The 18,361-nt window shown below is 36.4% G+C and overlaps 1 protein-coding gene across 1 annotated transcript; it reads right to left on the reverse strand.

The window, feature by feature from the left end:
• Nucleotides 1–435: 435 nt before the first annotated feature.
• LOC581966 (molybdenum cofactor sulfurase-like) lies at nucleotides 436–12,954 on the reverse strand. The gene is given in 15 exon segments (XM_030999951.1): nucleotides 436–639; nucleotides 1,107–1,211; nucleotides 1,961–2,205; nucleotides 2,656–2,780; nucleotides 3,649–3,736; nucleotides 4,342–4,504; nucleotides 5,158–5,214; nucleotides 5,217–5,342; nucleotides 5,683–5,976; nucleotides 6,799–6,915; nucleotides 7,358–7,557; nucleotides 7,891–7,967; nucleotides 8,332–9,081; nucleotides 9,581–9,737; nucleotides 12,901–12,954. Coding segments are annotated over 15 exon segments (2,664 nt in total). The 5' UTR covers nucleotides 12,944–12,954; the 3' UTR covers nucleotides 436–522.
• Between the last annotated feature and the right edge of the window lie 5,407 nt (nucleotides 12,955–18,361).

Raw genomic sequence — 18,361 nt, forward strand, 5'->3', positions numbered from 1 at the left:
AGCAAAACGTTTGTTACACTGTGAAGATAGTAGTACTATCTACACAGGGCAACGCACTTTCACTAAAGATAGAAGTCCTATCTACACAGGGCAACGTACTTTAATTGTATAGGCTACACTGCATATACTTTCCTCTTTAAGCGCTTTTAGTGTTAGTACGCGAACTTTGGTCACGCGCGAACTATATGGTCACACCATGCACTATACGTATCGTACACCGTTTGCTAGCTGTTAATCAATGACTTGTTGGTCTAAAGTGACGGAAGAAGTGAAATGAACCCGATGTGAAATATAAAGCAAATAATCACCTTTTGGTTTCAGGCGATGGCAAACTATCACTTCCTCGGCGATCTAAATGTATACGCTATCTTTCCTCAGCTTCGCTTCGGAAAGATAGCTACATCCAGATCACCTCGGAAGTGTTAGTTTGTCCCATCACCTTCACCAACGGTAGTTTTTTTGCTTACTATTTACTTTTCTTTTTTTACAGATTTATAGCACAATTTGACATATATCTTTACATCATACAGTAGTCTCTGATGAAGTACATCTTGCTAGCACCCTCACCGCATCACCTTTCCTCACTTTGACCCCTTCTTTAAGATTAGCACCATTCATGAGGTGGACTCCAAAGAAAATCTGCAATAATAATTGGTACAACAATTTTTATAAATAATTTGTAGAAATAATAAAAAACTTGACAAAGAAGGATGAAACCATGATAAATCAGAATTAAAAAGGATAGAAAATGGTACAAATCGAGTAATCTACACGACACAATAATTAATGGGGGAGGAAGAATTAACAATTACATGAAGCGTTTCTATTTCATGAACATTCATTAAAAAATTCAAAAAAATATCAGGCTAAATATAAATAACTTTATGAAAGAAAAGGTTCTTTGAATGTCCTGCCACACAAAGCCAAACACATACATGTAGGACCTAACAACAACCCAAATCATTTCTAGGATATTGGTAGTCTGACCGTCTGACTGAAAATATTAACAAACTTAAGTCCCATATGGTTGCGCTATTTCTCAAATCTATTCAAACATGCACAGATCCATAATAGTAGTTCAGCAGAAAATATAGAGTAGACCTCACCTTTTTGCTCCTGACGGCTGATAGCGTATACAGAGGCTCGGTGCCCTTCTCAGCTGTATCCTGGTTGATACAGATCATTTGACAACGGTTACAGCAACCTTTGACCTACATAATCAAGGAGAAATTTGGAAACTATAACTGTAATAATTACAAAAATTGGTCTGTTTTCAACAAAAACTAAAGGGGAAGGATAGATGTTCACATGCAAACCTGATGAGCCCTGCATACAAGTATTAAACAGGGATATGATCATGTATTTGCAAGGTGAAATGCATTTCAGTTTTATTTGAATGAAGATTCTGAAATGGCAAACCCAAATCGTCCTGCAATTGGGGTAATAGACTGGTTTACTACAGTCAAACCAGCTGTAGTGACCACCTGTCTACAAAAAACACATTTTTTTGTTTCCCTTGAAAAATCAAAATGGTTTCTCATTGAAATATGTAGTAAATGAACCTGTCTACAAAGACAACTTTTTGTGTTTCCCTTGGGCAGTCGCTATAGACAGGTTTGACTGTATTACATATTCAAATTTATGGATGTTTCTTACCTGGAAACCTAGTGAGGAGGGTATTCCATTAACCTGTTATTAATGAATGAACCATGCATTTACCTGTTGCTATGTCAGGGAAAACCTCAAGCAAGCTTTAGAACAATCTTTCTTTACACAGAAGTCACACAATTTGAATATGTTTGTAAACAGGTCTATTGCTACCAGGATGATATGGCAGAACTCACAATAACCCTTCGTTCGTTTGTGTCTCCTTAAATACCGGTAGATCAAGATTAATGTATCTTGAACATATTCCTAAAACAACAATAAAAAGTGATGCATATATATAATATCTTCCTACCTCAAACTCTTGACCTCCGATGGCTATCTTGCTCCATGATTCCTCATCGAAAGCACTACATCCCTCTACCACAAGGTTGGACCTGAATCGTGATACCATGTCGTCCATGGACAACTGATTACCATGACCCTCTTGATGCGATGACTGTTTGACTGCTGACAGGAGGGAGGCTGAGGAAGCTGCAGTCACTAAGAGGTACTGAGATTGGTTGGCGAGGGAGAGGGAGCAATTTGATGCCCTCTTGGCTGTGTAATGCAATGAGACAATTGGAGACGTTCACTGGGGGGTTTCTTTGCCAATCTGGATCTTATGACTGTTGAAGGTTACTTTACCATGAATTAACAATGCTCCAACAAGTGAATTAATTGTGATCAGTACTGATGAGTGAAGCTGAACTGAATCCTAATATGGACGACACATTAAAACACAATCAAGTATGGCTAGTCTTGAACACGTTGATGTATAAATTCAATGCACATACCTATTCCCTCACCCCCATGTATTTCTTTTTCTCCTCTATCTCATATTCTAGCTTTTGGTTACTCAAACAAATCTTTGACATCTAAAGAAGTGAAAAGACATTTATCCTCCTCAATTTAACCCAACTTCATCTTGAACAACTTCATCTTGAACAACTTCATGTTCATTTTTCAAGAAGAAAAGTCATGTCAGATTAAAGACTTGGCTACACTTACCTATATTTCTGTTGAGTTTACTCGCTCTGTGGTAATCTGGATCCTGCTGCTGCAGACGACAACGTTGACCTATGACCTCTGTAAGCCACGCTGCAACCTCATCTCCACAATCAATTGTATTTACTCTGTTAGGACAGGAACAGAAACAAACACTCAAAGGAACAATGCATGAATCCAAGGACACAATACAAGGAATAATTTATAAATAGCAAAATACAAAAAGTCATTAAAAATTAAGTAAATATACATTGGGAACATTTTTTCCTGTGTAACAAAACCATGTTGTTATTTAATGAAGATGACCATTTTCATCGTTTAAGTGAGAGTCATGGAAATGGAGGTGTCTTTTATAGTGGTACATAGAAAAGTTGGAACTTCCTCAGTTTGCCAATCTCAATAATATCTAAATTGAGTCTCTCTGCTTACTTTTCATCACCTCTTTGGCTTGCAATATCAATAGAAAGGGATTCCTCATATGGGGAAAATGCTGATAATTAAGTGTATGTGGTCATGTAGACTTTGTAATGAAAAAAGAATTTGACACTTTAAGAACATCAAGCAATTCTCACTACCATAACTACAGAATTTGGCCAAAGAGGGCCGCACTGGCTATGGGTATATTTGGCAAAGTTCCCATACAAATACAATGGGTCGAGAACTGGAAAGTCAGATAGAAATCAGAGTGTCGGAACCTATTAATTATTAGTAACAGATTATGATGGTGCCTACATAGATCTCATCAAATCATCGGGGGAGTTCATGAGTTTAGTAAAATAGGGAATTACTTGACAGTGCTGTACATTCTCTATGGAAGCCGGAAGAAACTTTTTCATATCACCTTCCCTGGTATCGTATGTGCTGACCTGCGAAGTGTAGGAGGAAGGTCGCCATCTACTGTTGAACATCATGTCTGCAGTAGGTTCAATTGTATGAATACACAGTTTCCAATCACACACTAGTCTGAACACACCCCCCGTTCACATTCACTCTTACCTATCCCCACACACCTTGCCTTGACTGAGGGATCGTTCATTGATGTGAGACCTGGAGATATCCAGCGGCAATATGAAAGGTTGCTTATCTGAACAAAGTAGAAATGAAAGGAAAAAGTCTCAGTCTATCTATTTATCTTTCTGTATCCCATAGCTTGAAGGCTGTTGGGGTGACAACAAAATGGACCTTGAGACACAGGTTCAGTAGATGATGTATATGACATGACTGATGAACAATACTGGTACATGGACCTCAAAAGCAATCAAAGGATTATTATGGTTTCCAAAGGGGATAAAACAGCTCTCTTTATCGACTTTTATCGACTGTGAAAAATTAAGAGAGAGGATTTTCTTTACAAAGTCATTAGCATTTGCATAGAAAAATATCTGTTGTCTATCAAGTCAACAAGTAATCTTATTTAAATTGTTTGGATACAATCTGTGGCAAATATTTGTTTAAGAATGGTAGATTACATAGAACAATGCTACTTATATCACCTTGAGTGTCATTTTGTACATTAGATCTTACATTTTTATTATGGTTTCTCTAGTTTTTATAGATGTTGGACGTTACTGATCACAGAGCCTTTACTTGCTTTTTGAAAATCCATTTCAAATCAGTCACATAATTGTTGACATTACCTTAAAACAGCTTGTAAAGACAAATCTTTGCAATCTTCTACTTTTGCTTTACCTTTACACGCTAAAGTGAGGTGCTTGTTGACTAGGTCTATGGACGGCTTTATGAGGCATAGATGAGGGATGCGTTTCTGAGACATGTACACACCACCATCGTTGACTATCATCCATCGCCTATCATACCTCAGACCTGCTTCACCCAACTCCCATTCAGAAACCTGGTAAAACAAAAGCAAAATTCAACAATTTCATTTATAATTTTTTTTTTTCTTTGCAGTGAACATGATTATATGGTCGCTTTTTGAGAGCTGCTGATTATTTTGTGATCATAACATATCAATCAATCATGCCAAGCTTCAACATTTTATTGGAATGTATGTCAGTCTAAAATGATTTTTTTTTTTTTTTTTTTTAATCTGTTCACTTGCAGACATTTTGATAAATGGTGAAACTAAAGATGAATATTTGAATTACTAAAGAAAAAATTATTACAAACCAACTACATTCTACAAACACAATGTGTACATATAATTTGATTTGATTTGATTTTGATTATTTATTTCTGTGTTATTTTCTTTTTCTTTTGCATTTTTACAAATATATAACAACAAACATTTCAAATTTACACATGACAAAAGAATAAATGTAGAATAAAGTAACTAATCAAAAACATCAAACAGGAGGGTACTTTACACTTCTTATCTGATAACTTGAATATACCAAAACCAGTGAAATATAGTACAAGTTAAAGGATAGTAATCATGCATGTATGTTCACAAACATTTTTATGAATCAATTAACTCCTCAAAGGAGTACATGCCACCCCCCCAAAAAAAAAACAACAACAACAAACAAACAAACATGCCCTTACCTCCATAGCACCACATGATTTGACTGGATAAAGATATATCCATGATAGTCTTGGAGCATCAGTGATGAAATGTTCATCGGTGGTCCTTTGTCCTTGAGAAGTTGTCTTTGAGCTCCTTGTTTCAGCACAGGGAACACCATGCTGATCCCACGAGGAGGCAGTGTTCTGTGGCTCTGATGATACTGTTATTGATGATAATGATGATGATGGTGATGATGATGATGATGATGATGTTGGTAATGATGGTGGTGGTGGTAGTGGCAATGATGGTGGTGATGATGATGGTGGTGATGATGTTGATGGTGGTGGTGGTAGTGATGATGATGATGATGATGATGATGATGGTGGTGGTGGTGGTAATGATGATGATGATGGTGATGATGATGATGGTGGTGGTGGTAATGATACTGTTGATGATGATGATGATGATGATGATGATGATGGTGGTGGTGGTAATGATACTGCTGCTGCTGCTGCTGCTGATGATGATGATGATGATGACGATGATGGAGATGGTGGTGGTAATGATGATGATGATGGTGGTGGTAATGATGATGATGATGATGATGATGACGATGATGATGAATTTGCTGACAGCTTCAATCTTTCTATTCTTCCTGTATCCTCTATTGACGTCAAATCAGTCGATTCTACAGAATGCACTGCCGTGGAGTGTTCTCTTTCAACAAAGTAGTTTTTAACAAACTTTAGAAACCTGTCAGCATCTTCTTGGTTCGACATGTATCCAAAGGAGATTCGAACAGATCCAGTAGGCCTGCCGTTTATCAGATCCATGTCATCTCCACACACATGTCCGGCCTGAAAAAACGAAATCCCAGAGTCGAGTTAAAATCACTTTGCTGGGCAAATTTTGTGAAGAAACTTCCAGACTGTGGATATAGAGGGTATACATTGACAGGATATTTTCATGGAAGTATTGGTTGCATCAAAGTAAGCATAAATGATAAGGTCACCTCAAAACAAAAAAATATAGAAGGCAAATCTTTGGGCGCGTTCATGCTTGATTTTGACGGCCAGAATCAGGCATCTGTTACGCGTTTAGTTTAAAACACGATTGCGTTCATGCTCACTTTTGTAGAATCACCGAAAAACGGCGATCACGATCGCCGATCGTAAACTCACAAAAAGATGCGTTTACAATTTGTAAACGCGTTTAAATGGGGTCAACGCACTGACCTCTAGTGGGTCTACGTAGCATGCGCACACAGGTTTGCGAATCCAGCTGAAGGCCACCCAAGGAGAATTGCCTGGAGAAGTGAGCATGAACAGTGCACCGTGGAACTGCGATTACGATGAGCGTTTACGATGAGCGTTACAAATCGCTCATTCTGCCTTCAAAATCAAGCACGAACGCGCCCTTTGTACAAACAAGTTTTTCCAAGCCGAAGACAATATGAGACATAGTTGTGCATTTATTTTCTTTGAATGTATAAAATTTGCTTATGATTGACTTTGCTGAATCAGGATTCACTTGCATCAAATATGTTAGAGCAAAGTTTGTATATGTCATGAATCACATTTGCAAGTGCCTAAAAATAAATCCTATAAAATACATAAACTAAACACAAAATATCTCCTTGCATATCATCAGATTAAACTGTTTGAGATCAATTAGCTTACATCTAGATTATCCTTGATGTCTTGATCGGAGATGTTGAGGTAGTGCTGACAAGCTCCAGTATTACAGAAACAACCAGTCCTTAGATGGATGTCATGTAGAGATGCTAACCTCTCAAACTATAATAAAATAAAATAAAAATATACTATTTGTGGAATATTGTACACAAATTCTCTTTTAAATACCGTAGCGAAAAGGGTATGAAATGACGATCATCATTTTTTGACCAATACATTATAACAACAGATAATTTCTTACAATCTAATATGTTCTTTTCATCATGGCCTAAAGGTAAACATATAACATGATATCAGTATTGTTACAGGTTACAGAAGTTGACAAACAGATTTATTCAATTTTGTTAACTTTTTGATGGAACTCTTGGGATGAACTTGGCTATCAAAATGTTTTGATGGTACGACTTCCTTTTTTCAATAAATCATACATATAACGAAGAACTTGTGCTCACTCTGTTACTTTTATGAAATCAATCAGAGTTTCAAATTATATTTTATACCAAAAACATGCTATAAAATCCAAATTCGAAGGATGCTTAATCACCTCTGCATATCCAGCATGCTCTCCATTGGACCGAAGCAAGTTGAAGTTGACAATGGGACCTTGATGATTGACACTGTCAAACCCACTATGGTTGTACATCTCACAAACTGGTTGTCCACTGTAATGCTTCCAACAAGATAGCTGATTGTAAACATACTTGGCCAGGAGGAATGTATGTTCTGAAATCGACTTCATACCACCTGCAATTATAGACAAAATATGAAGCATGAGTGCAGATAGTAAAGGAATATGAAATGTTAGCAAATATGCAATATTTCAAATTCACATCCTGTTGCAAAATCTAATAAAGGAAAGTTCTTAGGTGATTTCAGTGAAGGAATATATTATTCGAGTTGGATCAAGTCGAGAATGATACAAAAAATGGTAGTTGCCATTTTTATAGCACCGTTTACATATATGTATAAACCTCTATGGATACAAACCTCGAACTGCATTTGATGAGATTAATCTAACTTCATGGAACATAAAATTTGCTCCATAAAACATGAAAATACACCAACAAAGAAGCTTACCTCCTAGTCTCTCTAAAGCATCAAACCCATGCCGCAGGCTGACTATATCTAGAAAGGGTAGAGTGCCATCTTCAAGCCTGAAATAAGAATAATTTGAATAGTGTCAAATTCAGGGCAAAAATCTTTCTAATAGATCTCTCTGGTCATTAAAATGGCTATAATGGAATCTTGTGATCACCTTCTTTGATAATTTCCTTGTAAAATCAAGAACACTGTTACGCTTGAGCCCTGTTAAGACAGTGATCTGTGTGCATTAAACTATACCATGTATGCCATAAATATGATTTGTATTTAAGTTATTCTCCAAAGGATCAAAAAAATTCCCTGGATGCAATCTGTCATTCCTACATTTATCTTAGAGTTATCTTAGAGTTATCTGAGGTTACTTTTTTCTTTGCAAATGGTTGCTTCTATCCTGAAGCTGATTCCAAGAAAACCTACCTCTCTGCCAATTCTGTTCTTGATTTGCTGAACCGCTCCTTGGCTAGATATGCCATCACAGAACCACCTCCAAAATACTCCTTCACTACTAACACACGGGCAGAATCATTGCGTACGATCAAGGCTCCAAGACCGGTCGGGAATCCAAACATCTTGTAGAAGGAGATTGTCACAAAGTCTGCATCACATGTGCTGAGGTCTAGAGGAGATGTACTGACTAGGGCTACAGCATCCAATACCACGTACCAGTTACTATGACGACCGGTTTGGTGATGGAGGATGCCATCTTGAACCTTCTTCACCCATCGCAGAGGGTACTTGTGTCCGCAGAAATTACTCTGTGCTGGGTAAGCAAACAGCCCATTAGGAAGCCCATTGCATTCTGCATCATCTGCTGTCGCATTGATCTTATTTTGAGAGCTAATCTTGTTTACACTAGACACATTAACGGAGCATAATTTGTCCATGGTATCTTTAGACAAACAGAGGCAATCAGCACCTTTATTATGAGCAAGCTCTCTCATCCCAACCACAGATGTATGGTTATCCTGCAGATAGCAGAACATCCCTCTCTTCTTTGCGCCATCCTCGTTCCCGTCATGGCTAATGGTTGATGATTCTACCGTTCGGTTGCACGATTTCAGGCCAGACCAGTTGAATGATTCGGCAAGTAGCTTTAGGGCCCCGGTGCATCCCGATGTAAATACAACAGTGTGTTTCTCTGGTGTGGTGTTGAAGTGCTTCAATATCCTGCAAAGATGATGAGAAATGATCTGAAGCAGTTAAGATACGAATTCAATTAAATAACACAAATGTACAAAAATAATGAATCAATGTCGCCCATTACGGTAACTTACCAAGGCAGTCAGTGACAACTCTCTACCTTCATTCATGACATATAATACAAACATTGACATGCTCATCAGCTCATGTATGACCAACACACAGCAATTTATGAATATCTAATTATACTGGTAGCATTGACAATGATTCTTTGAATACATATGAAAAATTAAAATCTGTTAAATATATAAAAAACTAATTTTTATGAGTGATGACCTATAACTGCAAACTGTTACAAAAAAGTCTGCTTCTGATGTTGAGAAAATATATAACATTTTCAACATTTAGTTCAAATTTTCAAACATAGCAGACATTCAGAATGTAAATTTTCAGTCAAACAAGCTAGCTGTTTTGATATACTTTCAACTTTAGAAGGTGACCTTTCACCTCTCTTTATGCAAATTACCTGAACCTGGTTTGGTCGATGGTTTCAGTACACAGACTGCTGCTTGACGAGCGACTGTGTGGGTTACCATACAGATTCTCTCTCATGTCTCTGTGGAAGCCATCTAGCTGACTGGAACATGGAAGTGTTGCTCCTGTGTGATCGAGATACACTGTATCTATGGGGCATAATGAGAGGGGATGAAATAAGGGACTATTTAAAATTTATTTTAGTTTGCAATACAATTGTAGACCTTTTACTGGGACACTACATGTCTATATACACCTGCACAGCACCTACATCAGTACGAGAATATACCCGACAGTGGCCTGTACTTATAGCGAAGAAGAAGAAGAAGAGGCTCATATTTCCACACATAGCTGTATTACTATCCTGGCTGTGTATTAAAAACTGTTCTATTGATTCTCAACCTTTCAAACACCACTGTACAAAACTCAACCGAGTTCACTCTAAATCGGTACTTTAGTGACAATCGATGACACCTAAATGGCAGTAAAACACAATCTTTTCAACTTACCGATATTAGAAAGAATATTTTGAAATTCAAATCATCACAATGCTCATATTTCCACACATAGCTGTATTACTATCCTGGCTGTATATTAAAAACTGTTCTATTGGTTATCAACCTTTCAAACATCACTGTACAAAGCTCAATTGAGTTCACTCAAAATCTGTACTTTATTGACAATTAATGACACCTAAATAGCAGTAAAAAATACAATCTTTTCAATTTACCGATGTTAGAAAGAATATTTTGAAAATTCAAATCCTGAGTCTAGTGTCAAACTTTCTGATCAGCCACATCGTGTTCATTGTGTGCATTAGTGTGCAATTGTGTGCAGTGTTTGTATTGTGTGTAATTGCTGCCTCTCAGCATGTAGTACAGCGCTAGAGGTCAATACGCATCAGCATTGACTCTCTGTGCTTTGCTGGCATGCATATTTCCACTGTCTCACTCTCAGGTGATAGTGGAAATGATATCGGGAAATCTTCCTCCTATTCTTTGTGCCTGTAACCACCCATAAGTGTACAACAAGGCAAACTCGTATCAATTACACAACAGTTATAAGTAAATAATTTTTAGTACTCATATCAAATAATAAAATAGATCGATTTTATCACAAGAAAACTAGATTGATCTATCAGTATCACAAGTTATTAAACACAGCTTGGGTTTAATGGAAAGTATTTAGTTCATGCTGGTTTTAAAAATGAAATTAATTAAACATAATATATAACACATATGAAATGAATTCTTTCATTATTCTAGATGAAATTCTATTTCTGAATTAGTATAGAGACGTGATCTGAAAATTGACATTTGAGTTAATAAAAATAGGCCTAAAAATAAAATTAGCCTAGACTTCTAGACCTAGGTCTAGATCTAGTCTAGTAGGGAGGCCAATGCCCAAATCTAACTTTTTAATTACTAATTTGTTTATAATAAAACAAAGATTAAAAGAAAGCATTTTCTTTCACTAAGACAACTCACCCATTTGCCGACTCCATAAGTTTCATAAAATAGGAGATATCCAGCTCTTTTGTAGCCATTTCCTTCTACGCCTATCCGTACGTAAGAGCCTTGAAACAATTATATTTCATGTCGCAAAATTACGTTCATAATTAGACAGGCCCAAGGGAATGGGCGTGTCATTGTCCGGACAAAGTTCATGATGAAGTTTAAAACTTCGCGCGAAAGTACAATCACTCAACAGCGGCTAGCCTTGAATCGGTCGCACACGTACACACCGACACAGGCAAGCCCCGATCCAGGCTGAAATCCAGCCATCAATGTGCGAACGATTACATCTTCTACTACTACGAGCCGAAGGCGATGGTTGAAAAATGAAGAAGAGATATCAAAATTGGCAGGAAAAAAATAGATATAATTCATTGATATTTACCTTAGATGTGTATTCCAATAACTTGATTTCCTCATGAGTATTCCTTATGATTTCAGTCAGAGATCTACTGTACAATCAACAAGAACGACCTCCAAAATCAGCACAACACATTATTTAATCCCCGGAATGATACTATGCATGCACCTCGCATATGTACGTACGGTACCTAGTTAGCTAGCTACCTGGATATCTCTCTCTCTCTCTCTCTCCTTCTTCTTCTTCGGCTATACGTGACAACACATCATCCAATCATATCTTTTCAACCGAACTTCTCAATTGGAGTATAGACTGCTCACGTAGACATTTTTTACTGAAATATCTTTTTTTTAACATTTATCATGCATGATTAACTGCACGAGCTCGACACTCGAGTCTATAATGCTGTGAGAATAAGGTACTGTGTGTGAGACTTCGAAAGATTTGTCTGGCGCGCGATATGACCGGAGCTCACACATATTCATATTATGATGTCGCAAGACTTCCATTTTTGGCTAGAACAATGACAGCACTGTTCACAGTTTTTCTTCTCATTTTGAGATGGCTGTAGCTATGGGGCTCAAACCAACGCAAGATTGACATAAACATCGTACTCTATCTACCTTCGAATGTTCAGTTTGTAAAAATCTGTATTTATTTAAAAAGATATAATCTTTTTTCTTTATATTTTCTAGTTGTTAGAAGTGACAATTGTGAACATCTGAAATGTTGATCTCTATCAAAAGTTCTTTACTCAAAACGGATCCCATATTTTTAGGGTCTACCTTCTGCCAATGAGAAGGTTTTTAGTGAGCAAACCTCTACGCCCTCTAGGATTTTCTTAGTCGGTTGTGCGCGTCCGTCAATGTCTTCTGCTAGCCCAATTATTGTATTCAAATACGTCAAAATCTGCAAGATCGTCAACAAATGGTGAAAGACTGTTACAGATCATTGATTATAGGTATGTTATGAAATGTATAATTGTATTTTCATTTCTTATTTTCATCAATTTTTATTTTTACATAATTTTTTTCCCTCTGCTAATTTTTTGAAGTGGGCGACGAGCGCACAAATCGTAGGTGTAGAAGCCTTACGCCCGGGCATTGGCCTCCCTAATCTAGTCTAGTCTAATCCTAATTTATTTTATCAATTTCACCTTCTAATGTTTGCACAAAGAGAAAATAACATCCTTTGTTATGGATATACATGTATGATACTGAGATTCCAAAGAAATACTTACCGGTAAACGTCACTGCCCTTCAAACATGACATTGTGCCATAGAACTTACCGATTTCCAAAAATATGATATGGAAAAAAATGTCACCACATGAGTTTCAACGAATGGGACTGCTCTGTCAAGAGGATCACAAAAACATGCTAAATTTCGGTACATTCCAAGATATAATACAAGCATTATCAAGGCAACTATTACTTACTCTTTAGCTGAGGAAACTCGTCTGTTCTATTTGAGGAAATCATGCTTAATAAGGTCTGTTACCATGGACCCTATGGTTTTACTGTGGGAACGCCTCCCAACTCTCTCACATATCTAAGTAAACACGTCGGTTGCGTAATTAATCCATCCAATTCCCAGTCTTCAGTCGAGACCTAGATCTAGGCCATTTTTTCCCCCATCACCCCCCCCCCCCCCCCCCCCCCCCCCCCCCTTTGGATTTTTTTTTTAGTTTTTAGTTTTTTTGTTCAATTATTAAAAAAAAAAAAAAAAAAAAAAAAATTATTCCCATGGCTGGCCTAAAAAGGTGACCTTACCCCCCCCCCCAGTGGAGCGAAATGTCAATTTTTTAAATTTCGAGACCCCCCCCCCCAAAAAAAGTGCCCTCTTACCCCCCCCCCCCCCCCCCCCCCCCCCCCCCCCCCCCCCCCCCCCCCCCCCCCCCCCCCCCCCCCGCTTATTCAGCGGCTGGCTAAGTCGTTGCAAAATTTTCGGCCCGATTTATAAATGTTAAACCCCCCTTGAAAAAATCCTGCGTACACGCCTGGACAACACCATCATTGTTCATGCTATTAATAATGAATCAATGTCGATCAATACCTAATGTTAGTAGAGCATATGTGATTTAGAATTTGGGTTAGGGTTCGGGTTACATTTAGGGATTAGGACTTTGGGTTCAAGCTAATTAGATTATGATCAAGATTATTGATTGCCCTGGGATTCCTATACTAGCAACGAGTGCGCCGGCCACGTCCCTTTAATACTACCCACTGCCCCGCCCACCATTACCCCTTCTCTCTTCTCCTTCCCTCCTTCTCTCCTCCCCCTCCTTTCTTTCTCTTTCTCTCTCTTCAGTGAATTTTCCTTTCCCTCTCCCCTCAGCTCCCGGCTCCCTCTCTCTGTGCCCGGCCATTGATTGTCTCATGTTCATGTTTTTTATGCTTACTGATTGTGCGAGTTGACAGGTTAGCCATTTCCAGTCATCTAAAAGGCATATATGTTTTTCTTCTTTTTAAAAAGTATGTTATAACTCTATGACTGGTGATATAAGATTACAGGTATGGTTACATATCTTCTTCATCTAATCAACTGCACATACAGATCTAGAGTTTGATGGTGTAATAATAATAATAATAATTACAGTGCTTATATAGCGCCTAACACTTACTTTGTCAGAAGTCTCTAAGCGCTCTACAATAATGCAGCATAATTACCCTGGCTTTAGCAGTGCAGCTGTTACGCATGCTGCGTTTCAAGGAATAAATTCCTACCAGGTATACCCATTTACTTCACCTGGGTGGAGTGTGGCAAATGTAGATCAATGTCTTGCCGAAGGACATTAGTGATCGACAGTCCGGTGACGTATCCACTCGACCACAACACCTCTTACTAATGTAATTAAGTAAAGTCGCACAAAATATCATTCTCTGGGAAGATTTACTGTAAACCAAATCTGATTCCATTCTTCTCTAAAAACATGTTTTTTTAATTATCCTTTTTTTTACTTTTTCATGTTATTTCATATGACTAACTAAAATTTTAGGTGAGAAATCCGTTTGTATGGAGAGTTTTGTATCAACAGTAATGAATACATTGAACAAAGTTTTTCATTCAAATACTTATCGAGATAATGAAAGCATTTCTATACTATACTACTGAAACTACAAAATACATCAGCAAGTATTAAAGGTAATACAAAGTTTTGGTATGAGGTCATGAATTTGGTTCCAATAAACATATCGAAAGCATATATGCGATCCTACAATATTCAGTGATCGCGTTGTCGCGTTTGAAATTGAGTCTAAAGTTATGAAATTGTTAATAATAAACTCTTTATGTTGTATAGCTCCCTCTCAAGTTCAAGATATTAATTAAGCCATAAAACAATGTTTCTTGAGTAACATAGACCCATTGGCTATTTCCTGAGATTTTCATGGTCGCAGTTATAGTTGTATGGCCATAAGCGCCGTTTGAAATTTATCAAAATTTACCAGTGTTATTCAATTTTACTAAGCAGAAGTGCCTTAGGGGCTTACTTTTCTAGTGCTTATATAATACATCCACAGGAGCATCCAAACATATCAACATTGTAAAGAATCACTATCCAGTCTATTTTCACAATTTCCCAAAACTTTGTATTACCTTTAAAGAGACATACTGAGTTCTAAAATCTTTAAGACTGGAGGAAATATATTATTGAAACTTCAAAATGAAGCAAGGGAGACAATTCATCATATTCTTAATCTATTATTTTAATGAGCAAAAGAAACCTCATAAAAACACTTTCTTTACATGACGAGACAAAAATGCACAAAAAACATTTACCCTTCAGATGAAAAAGCTATTCAACATTTGAATCATGAATGACTACATTATAAACTTTCAATAATTTGATTTAATAGTTACATACTGGTACACCTCATAAACAATAGTTTTCCTTTGTACATTTCAAAATGTTTATATACAGGCGCATTCAGCATCAATGCGTTACAGTTCAATTTACAAGCACCCCATTTCAACATCTATCAAAAGAGACACAAAACATGTATTTTGTTCTGAAAATGTGGGATGTCTTGAAAACTGTTGAACACTGAGCGAACTTTTGAAGTCACCGTGAATGTTCATTTGTTATTGTTGGTATGGAGGTTAGCATGGGGAAACACATTACCAAATAGGATTGTTTAATGACGTTACATTTTATAGTTCGTCGGAACATATTACATCTTTTTCATAAAATTTAACATACATGCATGATGAATTATAGTTGTCTAAACATAAAATGTTTTTCTTCATTACGGAATCCTGGGAAAAATTTTCAGTTGCAATTTCATATTTTCAGCACAGTTCGGGAAAAGAAGATTGGCAATTGATTTGGTCAAACTAAATAAACAAACAGGAAACATCAGTTACATAAATACATATTGCAATGGAAAGAAGACATTATTCATCACGGATTTACTGCCCCTTAAATCTAATCGCAAGAACATATGGCAATTCTTGGTGGCAAATTCAGCGATGACACAGACATTGTTTCGGGAATGAGCCATGATTAGACCATCTTTTCTTTTTTTAGAAGTCCTCAATCCAATAGTAGCAATTTCATCAGAGCTTTTCATCAAAACCTATAATAAACATTTTATTGAATATATTTCCTGTTTAAAATAAGTTAAAATAACAACTGCTTTATTTATCCAAAAAATGAAAGTGGAACAAAACTACAATCTAAGAAATGTGAATGTATTTATGAAAACAATACTGAAAAGGGCAGGGGAAGAAAAAAAATTACAAAATATTTACTTGAAGTTCTTTGAATTTCATCAATCTACTTCCTACTAAAGTACTGTGAACTGCATGTATGTTGCTTAATCTGCATTAAGACATTTTGGCATTAATGAAAACTTTCACAAAAATATATGATAAAGTTCAAATGAAGCACTGTTACAAAATAAAACTACCGGTGATGGAATATTTTTGTCGTTTAAATCTTACTTACAATAATGATGATAATAATAAGAACCTGGATTTCTACAGCACTTAACATCGCCATCTTTGAGCGCTTGAAAAATGTATTATTACCAAGTCATCACAAACATACAAACATGCATGTACCACATTCAGTAGGAAGTTTCCTACCATTTAGCAAAGCCAGTTACGGAGTACCAGATTTAACTTTATATCATGCCAATGGATATTCATGTTGTGCACTCGTAACCCCCATGATGTTTGCATCTTCGGTCAAAAGATCTAACCTTTACCACTTACTGCTCAGCTATGACAGTATTGTACATGTCTCATTTATTCACTTGTAACTAGGCAGGCAAACTAAAATTTCAAGTAACAAAGTTTTGTGTGTCTAACAGAAGAGAGGCATTCATAATGCATTATTTCCTTGTTAAGGCAATTCTACAAAGCACACAAAAACTTTCCAATTTCCAAGCACATACATAATGTATTCAGGCAAGTGTATTTGACATCTGCGTAATATTACAGTCTGACAATGAAAGTAATGCATTTAAAAAAAGATGAATAACAATGGCCTTTCGGTGTGTTGTAATTCATTTACATAGGTGTGAATTATTTTCATGCTAGTGATTAAATTAACTACTTCAGAAATGAAAAAAAATAAAGAGAGAGGAGAAAAGAAAATGATTAGGCAATACTTGTGAAAATCATAGTGTACTATAATACTATATGAATTTTGATATTAAAATTGACATTTTTCTTCATGCCTTTGAATAGTTTGAAGGATAAAAATACACTCTCACAAGAAGTGTTGACAATCTGAACAGAATTTGAACCCCCCAAAATGAAATAAAAATATACATGTAGCTACATATACAAAAACCTTAAAAATCAGACTTAACCTAATGATATTTCTTACCAAAACACATAACATGGCAAAAGGCACTCCTATTACACCGAATTTTCAAGAAACAAATCAAGAAGCAAATAATATATATGCTCCCAATGTCGTATCATAATAAATGCTTGTTTGGAATATATGAAGCACACATGTAGCTGGTCATAACAAATATTGTAAACCTTTTCTCTCCCGTTACTTTAAAAAAAGAAATTTTTATACATGTCGTTTATAAGAAATTAGAAAATCGATGGTTAGACAAATTTGGCCTTCTCAAAGAAGAACAAGGGAAACGCTCTCGGCGGTCTCCCCTGCATTACGCAATTCAATATGATGAAAAATTGAGATTGGGACATTATTCATAGGCAGAGTGGCCCATTAACAGCCCCCCCCCCCCCCCCCCAATGAAATCCTCTGAATATAATCAGCATTTTGAAGTGAATATTGACCAAGAGTCATTGGAAGAATTACCGGTATTTACTATAATTTGTATCAAGATTAATAACTTTAATGGAATATGAAAAAATAACCCTAAAAAATTATTTTTTAATCCTCACATATTGACCTAAAATGACCTTTGACCTTGACTTTGTGACCAGGAAATTGTGAAATAAGAATGGTGATACTTGAGAACCCTTGTGTACAAGTTTCATGATGTTTGAACAAACACTTTTGAAATTATTCTAAAAATTCAATATTTTGATGTTGATGCCACAGCATAGTCTAAGTTTGTTTACCTGAAATGACCTTTGACCTTAATTTAGTGACCTGAAATTCTACTCACATGATTGGGGATACTTGATAACCCTTTAGTGTAAGTTTCATTGAATAAGAACTTATACTTTCAAAATTATATTAAAAATTCAAAAACTTAACCTGAGGTTAAGTTTTCGATGATGATGCCATTACATAGTCTAAGTCTGTTGACCTGAAATGACCTTTGACCTTGATTTTGTGACCTGAAATTCTGCTCACATGATTGGAAATACTTGATAACCCTTTAGTCTAATTTTCATTAAATTAGAACTTATACTTTCAAAATTATACTAAATATTCAAAAACTTAACCTTAGGCAGGCGAGACA

Source organism: Strongylocentrotus purpuratus, unplaced genomic scaffold (assembly GCF_000002235.5).
Source record: "Strongylocentrotus purpuratus isolate Spur 01 unplaced genomic scaffold, Spur_5.0 spur5_scaffold_6, whole genome shotgun sequence".
Taxonomy (NCBI): Eukaryota; Metazoa; Echinodermata; class Echinoidea; order Camarodonta; family Strongylocentrotidae; genus Strongylocentrotus; species Strongylocentrotus purpuratus.